Source organism: Lepus europaeus, chromosome 1, assembly GCF_033115175.1.
Source record: "Lepus europaeus isolate LE1 chromosome 1, mLepTim1.pri, whole genome shotgun sequence".
Lineage (NCBI taxonomy): Eukaryota > Metazoa > Chordata > Mammalia > Lagomorpha > Leporidae > Lepus > Lepus europaeus.
In genome coordinates, this window is record NC_084827.1 from 25,619,268 (window position 1) to 25,632,629 (window position 13,362).

At 43.0% G+C, this 13,362-nt stretch overlaps 1 protein-coding gene across 1 annotated transcript in view; it reads left to right on the top strand.

Moving 5' to 3' along the window:
* The window catches only part of SLC13A1 (solute carrier family 13 member 1), an 86,062-nt gene that overhangs the window by 28,605 nt on the left and 44,095 nt on the right, over nt 1-13,362 (top strand). The window contains exons 4-6 of the mRNA XM_062198498.1: nt 1,113-1,300; nt 1,893-1,950; nt 2,032-2,083. Coding sequence (XP_062054482.1) covers nt 1,113-1,300; nt 1,893-1,950; nt 2,032-2,083 — 298 coding nt within the window. The remainder of the gene's footprint in view (nt 1-1,112; nt 1,301-1,892; nt 1,951-2,031; nt 2,084-13,362) is intronic.

A 13,362-nucleotide genomic window follows, 5' to 3' on the forward strand; every position in this document is an offset into this window, starting at 1 on the left:
GTCACAAAATGGGTACCAGGCAAAGTATTTTTAAGGAAGAGGAGATACTCTGTCTCATTTTTAAAGAAGAAGAGATACTCTGAAGAGATACTCTATCTGTAAGAGAAAACAATGTAATATATCTTGTTCTTGGAGCTGGGGAGGCTTAGTGGGTTGAGTCACCACCTACAACATTGGAATCTCCTATGGGCACCATTTCGAGTCCTGATTGCTCTACTTCCAATTCGCCTCCCTGCTAATGTGCCTGGGAAAGACGTAGATGACAGCCTAAGTGCTTGGACCCCTACACTCATGAGGGAGACCCAGAAGAAGCTCCTTGCTCTTGGCTTTGGATATGCCCAGCTCTGGCCACTGTGGCCATTTGGGGAGTGAATCAGCAGATGGAAGATTCTCTGTCTCTCTCTCCCTCTCTGTGTCTCTCCCTCTTCCTTTGGGTCTCTCCCTCCGTCCCTCTCTCTCTCTCTGTAACTCTGCCTTTCAAGTAACATAAATTACACACACACACAGACACACACACATACACACATACACATGCTAGACAACAGGAAAGAATGTCAAATCCAGGGGATCATAAATACTAGGATCTACAGAACATTCTGAATCCCATTTTAGCAAATGGGTTTAACCATTTTTCTGCCCATCATCTATTGAAATAGAAAAGTAAACAAGTAAAATGATTCATAAATATTAATTCTAGTCCTTGTCTTGTGCCTTCTCAAGAATCTGAATTCAAAAGTTTCTGGTATCTGAAGACAAGCAGTCATCTGTAAAGAGCATTGAAGTATTAGCACAATTTTATAAGCTTCTATGCCAGGTGCCCAATTGCAGTTTGGTTATAAGTTCAAACTTTTATCTTTTTTTTTTTTTTTGGAAAGAAGATTTTTATGGTTCTCTAAGAGATAAATATCTTTAGAACTCAATGCTTACATGTGTTACTTTGGTTTCTACCTGGCTGTGATTGTATTCAGGGTTCATCATTTGGGTGAAAACTTAACCTCCTCATTTTGAAAAAATTAATTGCCAACTCACAAACATTATTCTTTTCAGTTAAGTAAGACAGAGCTAATTAAGCTAGAGAGCATGGCTCCACAGTAAAGGCTGTCTCCTTGCAGGCTCACATTGGGGTTCATGAGCAGTACTGCCTTCCTGTCTATGTGGCTTAGCAACACCTCTACTGCTGCCATGGTGATGCCCATTGTGGAGGCTGTAGCACAGCAGATCATCAGTGCTGAAGCAGAAGCGGAGGCCACTCAGATGACTAATTTCCAAGGAGCTTCCAACCCCGGACTGGAAATTGATGGTATCATGTGTTCATGTAGCCACAGTGGAGTCCAGTCATTTGGTCACTAGACACTAAGTCAGAATTCTGGGGTATATCTTGAATTAACTGTCTTTACATGAAAGATGCGAATTCAACCTTCCTTTTCTATAGTCTCAAACACCTATGCAAAAGAATTACATGATACTAATAGTTTACCTTAAATCAATTGTTGGATTTGTATTCTTTTGTAAAAAGGGGAAAATGCCTTTCCTATACTCCAGCCAGTCTGATGGAGCAACATCTCATGTCTATATCAGTAGGCATCCAGGTTACTCTTTTCTGAAATGACCTTTCAATAGAACATTAGAGATTTTTAATTCCTGCATTCTGTTTGGCTGCAGCACCACATTTCATTGTGATGATTTTTGGTTCTGATGAACTGCTCTGATGCTGTTGTGAAAACATTTGGAGGATATTCATGTTTGTAAAATACTTTGTTAAGGCCAATGTTAAGTCAGTTCAAAGTGTATTTGCTTATTTGTACTTTCAAGTTACAAATACACACACATACATGTAAACCTAATGATAACCTTTTATTTAAATTATTTTGCTTTTATTTAATGTTTTGCAGAAACTGCTATTGGGCATGAAATAAATGAGAGTAAAGAGAAAACAAAATCAGTTTCAGGGTAAAGAATATTGATATTTTGATTAAGATTTTCTAAATAACATTTTAATAAAATTATAAACTAAGTCAATTTATTTTTCAGATACAGTAATGATGATGCAGAAAAAAATTCAAGCAAGACAGAGGTGGAAAAGGTACATTAAATTTGACTATTTCTATATCAGCATACCTGAAATTATGTTAGAGCTACAGTTAACTTGTCACTTGCTTCCCTATCAGTTGTTTCGTTTGACAAAGTGAAAGTGTGGTCTAATGGTTTGGTAAGTTTTTGTGGGTAGACTGAAACTGACAATCAGATAGGAACTACTTTTGGTTCTGAAAATCAGCATCATTATTTTTTCCTTTAACCGGAATACCAGTGATGGGGATTCACTAATGCAGTATAAGAGATACAATTCTGTTCACAAAATAGATTCTTATTTGAATCTTACTGGCCCCTGGGACAAATATGAAAAAGGTAGTCAATTTAGTTATTGCACATAGTTACTGCAAACCAAAGTCTATTCTCTTTGACTACTCTGCCTAGTGACACTGGGCAGTGAAGACAATTATTAGATCTGCCCAGACCTCACTGGACACAACCAAGGTACCTCCTTTTACTCATGCAGCCACACCTGGTGGTTTATGGAGGATGTTTATAGGGAAGGTGAGCAGGGAGAAAGAGGGTGACCACCATAGCATTTGGAATCTCAGTATCAATCTGTGGGTCTTTTGCAAGAACTCTTTGGAATTAAGTTTGCTGTACTAATAAGAGTTTGGGAGGATTCCCTCCCTTTCAATTGTTTTGAATAGTTCGAGAAGAATAGAAATTAGTTCTTTTTTTAAAGTTTGGTAGAATTCAGCAGTGAAAACATCCAGTCCTGGGCTTTTCTTTGTTGGGAGGGTTTTTATTACTGATTCAACTTTTGTCTTGGTTATTTGTCTATATAGGTTTTCTGTGTCTTCCCAATATAATTTTGGTAGATTGTGTGTGTCTAGAAATCTATCAGTTTCCTCTAGGTTTTCCAGTTTGTTGGCTTATAGCTGTTTGTAATAATTCCTGATGGATCTTTTTGTCTGTGGTATCCATTGTAACATTTCTTTTTTCATCTCTGATTTTATTAGCTTGGGTCTTCTCCCATTTTGTCTTTGTTAGTTGAGCCAATGGTTGTTTATTTTTTCAAAAAGCAGATTTTCATTTCATCAATTTTTATATCATTTTGCTTCAGTTTTGTTTATTTCTTCTCTAATTTTAATTATTTCTTTCCTCCTAACAACTTTGAATTTGGTTTACTCTTATTTTTCTAGGTCTGCTTTTGCTGTATCCCATAAGTTTTGATATATTGTGTTGCCATCGTCATTCATTTTGAGAAATTTTTAATTTTTCTTTTGATTCCTTCTAAAACCTATTCATTCAAGAACATGCTGTTCAATATGTATGTGATTGAAAATTTTCCAGAATTTCTTATGTTGTTAATTTCCAGATTCTTTCCACCGTGGCCAGAAAAGATACATAGTATGATTTCAATATTTTTGAATTTGTTGAATCCTATTTTATGGCATAGCATGTGGTCTATTCCAGAGAAAGTTCACTGCCGCAAGAAAAAAATATGTGTATTCTGTAGCTGTGGGATGAAATGTTCTATAGATATCAACTAGTCAATTTGTTCCATTGTATAAATTAGTTCTGTTGGTTTTTGTTGATTTTTTTTATTTAGATAATCTGTCCATTGATGAAAGTGGGGTGTTGATGTCCCCTATTATTATTGTATTGGAGCCTATGTCTCCTTTTATATTCATTAAAATTTGTTTTAAGTAACTGGGTGCTCTGGCATTGGGTACATATACATTTAGTATAGTCCTGTTGATTTGATTCCTTAATCATTGCATAATGACCTCCTTTGTCTCTTTTGATAGTTTTCATCTTAAAGTCTATTTTGTTTTGATATTAGGATAGCCACTCCTGCTTGTTTCTGTTTTCCATTTGCATGGAATATATTTCTCTATCGTTTCACTTCTTCTCTGTGTATATCTTTGTTGGTGAATTGTGTTTCTTGTAGGTAGCATATAGAGTGGTCTTGCTTTTTAATCCATTCAGCCACTCTGTATCTTTTAATTGGAGAGTTTAGTCCATTTATATTGAAAATTATTATTAGTGATAACTTGGTCTTGCTTTTCTTTGTTTTTGAGAAATATTACAATCTATTTATTGAATTCCTTTTCAGGCATTTCGGCAATATCTTCATCTTCAAAGTATTATTGTGTTCCTTTTGGGGACTCATATTGTCTTGTTCATATTTCTTATATTCCTATGATTTTTATGCATAAAGAAAAAACACTTGTTTGTATCTCCTCTGAAGTCTTTGTTTTTGGGAATGTGCTCCTAGGTATAATGTGATGCTGTACCTTCAGGGGATATCCAGAAGTGTGTGCTGGGTGGGGCCAGGGAGCTCTGGCCAGCATTTGTGGGTGAGGCTAAAGTTCAGGGCAACACCCAAAATATGTATGGTAGCTCTCCAGTGTAGTCAGTAGGACAGAGGGGATTATCACCCTGTCTGGTGTGATCATTCTCCATCTCTGCCCTTCCTCATGCCAAGGTAAACCTCCCTATGCCTGCACACCCCACTCACTCATTTGTGTGAACTACACAAAGAATCTATATGCTGTGTTGTGTGAGCATGGAGTTGTCTCAGCTTATTGTACAGTCCCAGGATTCCCACAGTCATAGGATGCAGGATTCCTGTGGTCACAGGCTGTTGGGGATCAACTATCTGCCCTAGGAGTCTTTACATCCAAAAAGACGATTTTTAATAAACAGAATGTTAACAGGGAGTATGCTGGTCATACTAATAGACAGATAAATATGCTGTATTACCTATGTATTATTTCATTTTATCTCTATAGAAAGAAAAATAATTCCCATATATTTTCCTAAACACACACACACACACATTTCCTCATTAGGAATTTTCAGAGGAAGCTTCTAAAATTTAAACATTAAGGATCATACAGTTTTATATTTAAATCAGGATATAACCATTATTTTGTCATTGTTGAGTATAGAGATTATTTTATTAATATAAAGAGATTTGATGTATTTCATAGGTATAATTCTAAGGATATAATGATGCTTTGCTCTCTCTCTCCATCCTCCTTCCTTTCTTCAATTTTCCTTTAATATTGCAATAATTTATTTTTAATTTACTTTATAAACACTGGCATAATCCTCCACTAAATAAATAGTTTAGCAAGTATAAAGTAGAAAAACCAGTATTCTACAGGAGCATAGACAAGGGTTATAAGCAATAATCAAATCCCAAGATGTCAATTTCACTTGTATACATTAATTGCTTTTTGTTCTCTATATATTAGCTACCACAAATCAGAAAAAAAATTTGATATTTGTCTTTTTAGGTCAAGCTTTTGGCATTAAACGTAATGGCCTCTAGTTCCATCCATTTTATTGCAAAAGACAGGATTTCACTTCCTTTTTTTGGCTGAGTAGTGTTCCATTGTGTATATATACCACATTTTCTTTATTCAGTCATAAGTTCATGGGATTCTAGGTTTATTCCATATCTTAGCTATTGTGAATTGAGCTGCTATAAACATGTGGTTTCATATGCTGATTTCATTTCCTTTGTGTATATTTCCAGGAGTGAGATAGCTGGGCCATGTGGTAGATATATTTTTAGATTTCTGAGGAATCTCCAAGGTTGTACTAGTTTACTTTCCCACCAAAAGTGTATTTGGGTACCTTTTTCTCCTTATACTCATTAGCATTTGTTATTTTTTGATTTTAGGATGACAGCCAATCTAACTGGAGTGAGGTAAAACCTCATGTGGTTTTTATTTGCAGTTCCCTGATAGCTGGAGAACCTGAGAGGATAGAGATTTTATTAAGAGTTCACATGCCCTGACTGCTAAATTTTAAATATTTCTTAATCATCACACTATTATTATATACACTGATACTTCAGTTTACAATGTGTAACAAAATTCTTTACTATGCAAGCAAAGAAGGTAACGCCTCACTGCCTCAATACTTCTAACTCTACAGAGCTTCCACTTTCCCCTCCTCTCCTTATTATCAATATCAACCATCCACCTATAGACCATAAAAACATCTAGGGTAATCTGTATGCTAATTATTAGTAAAGATTCATTGAATTCCTAAAAAAGAATGATAAATATGGCCTCTTCCATTAAGTTGGCATATTGAACAGCTCATTTACCTCCACTCTATATTGGATCGCTATAAAACAAGAACAAATAGACTTTTAAAAATCTATTTATTTATTTATTTATTTATTTGAAAGGCAGAGTTATAAGAGAAAGAGGGAAAGAGAAGTCTTCCATCTTCTGTGTCATTCCCCAAATAGTCTGAGTGGCTGGCAGTGGGCCAGACCAAAGCCAGGAGCCTGAAACAACACCCAGGTCTCCCACATGGGTGGCAGAGAACCAAGTTCATATGCCATCTTTTGCTGCCTCCTCATGCACCTTAGCATAGAGCTGGATTGGAAGTGGAGCAGTTGGGACTTGAACAAGTGCTCATATGGGATACCGGTGTTGCAGGTTATGGCTGAATCCATTGTGCCTCAATGCCAGCCCTGAACAAATAGACTTTTAAGTCATAATCACAATTCTATAAATGTCAAGAGAAAAGATTAGAATAAAATTGTGTTGGAAGATGGAAAGTAAAGGGTTGGGTCAAGAAGTGACTCAGTTATCCTATAGAAACTGAATCCTAAATCAGTAGTGAGAAAAACTGTTAAGTAATTTACAACACCTTTAAAATTTTTCAAAATGTAGGAAGTGAGTGAGGAAAAAGTATTTGGAAGAAATTCAATGCCCAAATTTCTCCCTTTTTTTTTCAAAAAAAAAATTGAGAGGCAGACAGATGAAGAGAGACAGAGACAGAGAGGCAAGATGGAGAGAAAGAGAGAGAGACAGAGAGAGAATTTTCCATCTGGTTCACTCCTGAAATGCTCCAAATAGCCAGAGAATAAAGCCAGGATCTCAGTTTGCATCTACTACTTGGGTGCCAGGAATTAACTGAGCCATCACTGATGTCTCTCAAAGTGCGTATTAGCAGGAAGCCGGAGTTGGAAATTGAATCTAGGCACTAAGATGTAGGACGTGGGCATCTTAACCACTAGACCAAATGTCCATTCTAAATCCCCACTTTTCTCTCCCAACTCCATATGGATGTGACTGTTCCTCCTCCACCAAACAGAAGCGTGGTCATAGATATGGCAAAACGGAATAAGGAGATCCTGACCGAGCTCCAGATTGGGGGAGGATGTCAAAGAAAACAGGGGCATTGACTGAAAGTTCCTGTGCTGGAAGTTGAAAACATTTCCTTTACCTCCTGGGCCACAGTAGCCAGTTCTATGTCCTCCAGGTGTCAGCAGAGAGAGGGTCAGAACATTTTTCCTGGGGGGTGCATTCAGTACAAGAGAAGAGATGAAAAGCTACTGACTTCAGCATTTTCTCAAAAAATGGTCCAGTTAGGTGGTAGCACAGTAAAGTTCAAAGGCAGTCCTTGAATACCTGTGCATGCATCTAAGTACTTTTCACTGCCTTATCTATGAGTCAACAGCCAGAACCTCCTGGATACCCAAAGAGAGGCTCGGGCATGAAAGACAGAATCACAAAGAAAAAGAAAACAGCAACTTGCAGGAAACAGGCTGAGGAAGAAGATGAAAACAGGAGAGAAGAAAATGTCATTCATGTATTCAGAGAGTAACGAGGGACATCGCATTCATGAAATATTAATAGCATTCTGAAAAGGAGAAGCAAGATAAAATATAAAGTATGTAAAACAAATACAAAAGGTATAAATATAAATATATAGAATATATTAGAAATGGAAAATTCAGTAGACAAAATAGGAAAAAACAAGAATAAGAGAAATAATAAGAGTTTCAGGAAAAGAATAAAAATTCAAGAAAATTTCCATAATAGAAAATATGTTTTTTGTGATTCAAAGGGCCACTGGGTACCAGCACAATGGATGAAACAGATCTACATGGGACACATCTATTTTGAAATCTCTGAGATTTCAGAATACTGTGAGTAAAGAAAAGCTTTAAAAGCTTTCAAGTGTTGGACCTCTCAGTTGTAGAGATGCCCACTTGCTCGAGAGGACGCCCAAAAATCCAGACTCCAGACCAGTTGATGCAAAAAGCATGAGGTATTTATTGTACGTTTGTGCAAACGGGCCCCCACCTAAGGCGGTGAGGAGCCCTGAGCGGCAGTTTCACACAGGTTATATAGTCAACAAATTAGCATATGGGATTGGCCGGTTCGGAGGGACAATTAGCATACCGGAGAGTGCTGAGGAGAGTGCTGAGGGAACCAGCTGAGGAGAATGCTGAGGAGAGTGCTGAGGGAACCAGCTGAAGAGAATGCTGAGGAGAGTGCTGAGGGAACCAGCTGAAGAGAATGCTGAGGAGAGTACTGAGACTCTCCGAAGGGGAGTGGCAGCTCTGCTCTGGGCATGCCTAGAGGTTCTCTAAAGGGGATACTTTTCCTTCCCAGAGAACGTGCCCGCTGGACCCTGAGGAACATCTAACCTCTTAAGAAGCCCCTGATATCTGCCCAGGCCTAGTTTCCTGTCCCTCTCCCCCCATAAGGGTCCTTCATTCCCTCCTTTTCTTTTTGCAAAGATTTTAATCCTAAAATCTATTGAACCGGCCTGGGGAGAACCTGCCTCACTGGAGGGAGGAAACTCTGTTCTTACTGGACTGGGTTGGGTTCCACGTTAACAATTGCGGAGCATGGGGATTGGAAAAACAATGGGGAAAGGCCAGGAACATCATAAATATTAAACAGTTTTAGAAAGTCTTAGCTTGAGTGGGATCTGAGTGCGCTGGAGCTTCCATTTGGCTGGTCTATCCGGATCCTCGGGGCCCTGGGGAGGTGGTGCTCGCTTCACGTGTGAGGCGTGGACCCAAGCAGCGATTCCGTCGACCTTGAGAGCGGTGGGAGTTGTCAACAGCACAGTGAAGGGGCCTTTCCACCGGGGCTCTAGAGTCTTAGATTGGTGCCTTCGGACATACACAGCATCACCGATTTGGAAAGGATGTGGAATGGTTGTCGTCTTGGGTTGGTAGGCTGCTGCAAGAGGTTTCCAGACCTGGTTCTGGATGATCTGGAGCGCTCTCAACCGGGCCTGTAACTTAGAGGCATCGGCAACGGAGTCACTGGCAAGGTCAAGCAAGCCTGCTACTGGTGGGGGCCGTCCATAAAGGATTTCGTATGGTGTCAGCCCGCAATGAGAGGGCGTGTTTCGGACCCGGAACAACACCATAGGGAGGAGTTGGACCCAGTCTTTAACACCAGTCTCCAACGCTAATTTGGTCAAGGTCTCTTTAATTATTCTATTCATTCTTTCTACCTGTCCTGAACTTTGGGGTCTATAGGCACAGTGCAATTTCCAATTTATGCCTAATGCTTTGGCCACCAACTGACTTACCTGGGAGACAAACGCTGGGCCATTGTCGGACCCGATTACCTTAGGCAAGCCGAACCAGGGGAAGATCTCCTCTATGATCTTCTTGACGACCACCTGGGCGGTTTCCCGTTTTGTGGGGAATGCCTCAGTCCATCCGGAGAAGGTGTCTACAAAAACTAGAATATACTTATTCCCATAACTGCCCGGCCTTATCTCAGTGAAATCGACCTCCCAGTTGATTCCTGGTCGGTCTCCTCTTACCCTAGCTCCCTCCGGGAGCTTGAGGTATCTGGCATTTACCTTGGCACACGGAACACAGGATTCAGTCACCTGCTGGGCTAAAGAGTCAAGTCCGGGGATGTAGTAAGACTGCCTATCTTCCTGTAAGGCTGCTTTTAGCTTTTTGTATCCCAAATGAGTCCATTGATGGAGGCTGGTAATTATTTCTTTAGCCAATTGGTGTGGCAAGACTATTTTCTCTCCGAGCCTCCAAACCCTTATTTGTTCATCATACTCTGCACCGAGCCGCTAAATCGTATCTAAGTCTTGGTCCGAATAGAGGAAAGGTGGTTCCCTCGATACTTGGGTGGGCTCAATTGTCTTTAACGGGAGCACCTGTTGGCTCAGGGCTGCCGCCTTAGCGGCCTCGTCTGCCATCCTGTTTCCCCTTGCTACGGGGTCGTCTCCTCGTTGGTGCCCGGGGCAATGAATTGCTGAGGAGAATGCTGAGGAGAGTGGCAGCTCTGCTCAGTTTCAGCGGCAAGGAGGAGGTCGTCCACATATTGCAGGAGGACCAGGTCCGGATGGTTGACTCGGAAGTCGGCCAAATCTAGGTGCAGAGCTTCGTCAAACAAGGTAGGCGAGTTTTTAAATCCTTGGGGCAACCTTGTCCAGGTGAGTTGTCCTGAAAACCCGGTCTCTGGGTCTTTCCACTCAAAAGCAAAGATGGATTGGCTCTGAGGGCTCAGTCTTAAACAAAAGAATGCATCTTTTAGATCTAACACTGTGTACCATACGTGGGTCGGAGGCAAGGTACTTAGCAGATTGTAGGGGTTGGGCACTGTGGGATGCATATCCTCCGTTCTCCTGTTAACCTCCCGCAAGTCCTGTACCGGGCGGTAGTCACCCGTACCAGGCTTCTTTACTGGTAGTAGGGGGGTGTTCCAAGGTGAACGACAAGGTTTTTAAATGCCTAGGTGTAACAGTCTCTGGATATGTGGCCGGATACCTTCCTTAGCTTCCTTGCCCATCGGATATTGACGAACTGACACGGGAATGGCCGTGGGCTTCAGATCTATGATCAAGGGAGGCCGGTTGACGGCCAGCCCTATTCCCGCAGTCTCTGCCCAGGCCTGAGGAAAATCTGTGAGCCACTTGGGGTCCAGGGGAGCCATGGTGGACGAGGGCCTCTCGAATAATCGGTGTTCGTCCTCCAAGCGTAGTGTTAATACCTGGAGGGGCCGCCCTCCTGAGTCTGTGATGGTAGCTCCTTTCTCATGGAAGTGAATTTGGGCTCCTACCTTCGAGAGTAGGTCCCTGCCCAGGAGGGGGTAGGGGCAGTCTGGCACTAGTAAGAACGAGTGTGTCACAAGTCCTGTACTTAACTGGACCTCTCGATTGGTTGTCCAGCGATATAACTTCCCTCCAGTTGCCCCCTGCACCCAGGAAGTCTTGGAGCTTAAAGGCCCTTTTTCTGAAGTCAGTACCGAGTGCTGGGCTCCCGTGTCAATCAGGAAGGTTACCGGTCTGCCCCCCACTTCAAGGGTTATCCTGGGCTCAGGGGGGGGGGTTCCTGGCCCTGACTCACCAAGTCGTCTTCTTCCAGGGACAGGATTGGAACTGGTCTCCTCTTTGGTCCCTGTGTTTTCTTCGGGCAGTCTTTGACCCAGTGTCCTCTTTCTTTACAATAGGCACATTGATCTCTTTCCACCCGAGGCTTTCGTTTGTCTCCCAAGTCCCTATTCTGTCCTGGTCTACTCCTTTCTATATCCTGCACTACGGTGGCCAAAATTCTACTAAGCTCTCGATTACGTCTTTTGTCTCTTTTGTCTTCCCTTTCCTCCTGCTCCTTGCGGATCCTTTCCTCCTTCTCCTCTCGGGTCTCCCTTTTGTTGTAAATCTTTTCTGCCTCCTTCATTAAATTTTGTATAGTATACCCCTGAAGCCCCTCTAGCCGCTGCAATTTATTGCGGATGTCCGGCGCTGACTGTCCTATAAAGGACATGATTACATCTCCCTGCCGGTCCTCTGCCAGGGGGTCAAACGGGGTATACATACGGTAGGCTTCCATTAATCTTTCTAGGAAGCCTGCCGGCGTTTCCTCAGCCCCCTGTACTACTGCACGTACCTTGGCCAAATTGGTGGGGCGCTTTCCAGCCCCTCTGAGACCCGCAAGGAGAATCTGGTGGTAAAGACGAAGTCGCTCCCTACCAGCAACGGTGGTGTAGTCCCAATCAGGACGGGTTGAGGGAAACGCCTCCTCGATTTCGTTTAGCAGTAGGGTCGGTCGGCCATCTGCTCCAGGGACGTTTTTCCGTGCCTCAAGGTAGACACGCTGCTTTTCCTCAGTAGTGAGGAGGGTCTGCAGAAGCTGCTGACAATCATCCCAGGTGGGCTGATGAGTCAATAAAATTGACTCGACCAGCCCAGTCAGAGCCTGGGGGTCCTGAGAGAAAGAGGGGTTATGGGTTTTCCAATTGTAAAGATCGGAAGCAGAAAATGGCCAGTACTGCATCTGGCCAGCCACCGAGCGAAGAGGAAAAGCCTGCGAAGTCCAGACGCTTCCCGAGCCCCCTGCCTGCCCCCGACGGAGGCGCAGGCGGCTGGAGGGCGGGGAAGGCGCTGAGACTTCTTCCCCTGCCCTCGTGGAATCAGGGGGTGGTGCAGAAGGTTGCACATCCCGCTCTGGTTGTTGTGGGAGTTCCTGCGGGGGAGCAGGCTGGCCGGGAAGATAGGGTGGGGGAGAGTCAAAGCGCAGAAAGTCCTGATCAGCCGGAAGAACCGGTGGCTTGTCAGGTTTTGGATCTCGAATCTCCTTCAGAGGGTATAGGGAGGAGGTTGGCACAACCGGGATAGGAGGAGGGGGTAATGGGGTCCGTATGGGCTCCGTCGGGAAGGAGAAGGGTTCTATCCAGGGAGGGGGATTACGTGAAAGATCCTCCCACGTAGTAATGTAGGGCACCTGATCAGGGTGTCCATTGGATCCTGGCTGAAAGACCCGCGCCTTAATCTGTAAAATAATATCGAGGTTAAAAGTGCCGTTCCTTGGCCAGCCGACCTCGAAGGCTGGCCATTCTGAGGAACAGAATTTTGCCCATTGTTTCCTTTTAATCTCCACTGAGAGGTGGCGCGCGCGTTCTTGAACGTCCTTCCAGTGATCTAGAGTGAGACTTAAAGGGGTGGTTATTTGTTGACCCATGTGTGCAAGGATTTCAGCCCAAACAAAAAGAACAGCCAATGCACAAACATATACAATAAGCAAGACAAACCACATGGCTTGCGCTAGTTTTGGGAGCGGCTGCCTGACCAGCCCTCCCCGGGAAGGAGGGAGACTTGGTCTCCGACCCACCTCCAGACCACCCCGGGAGCGTCTTCCGGGGGAACGGACCGAGGGTTTCCCCTCATAACCCGGAGCGTCCTCCGGGGAACGGACCAGGGGTTGCTGGGCACGCCTGCCTCCCCCACTGGTCCCACAGAGTCAGGTCAGATACTGGCCAGTCAGAATACTCCAGTCAGAATCCAGTCAGAATACTCAAGACGAAGAACAACAAACAGAATAACACTTAATTATACCTCCAACTGGTCCTGCAGAGAATGGGTCTGAGGGCGACCTCGAGCCCCACGTTGGGCGCCAAAATGTTGGACCTCTCAGTTGTAGAGATGCCCACTTGCTCGAGAGGACGCCCAAAAATCCAGACTCCAGACCAGTTGATGCAAAAAGCATGAGGTATTTATTGTACGTTTGCGCAAACGGGC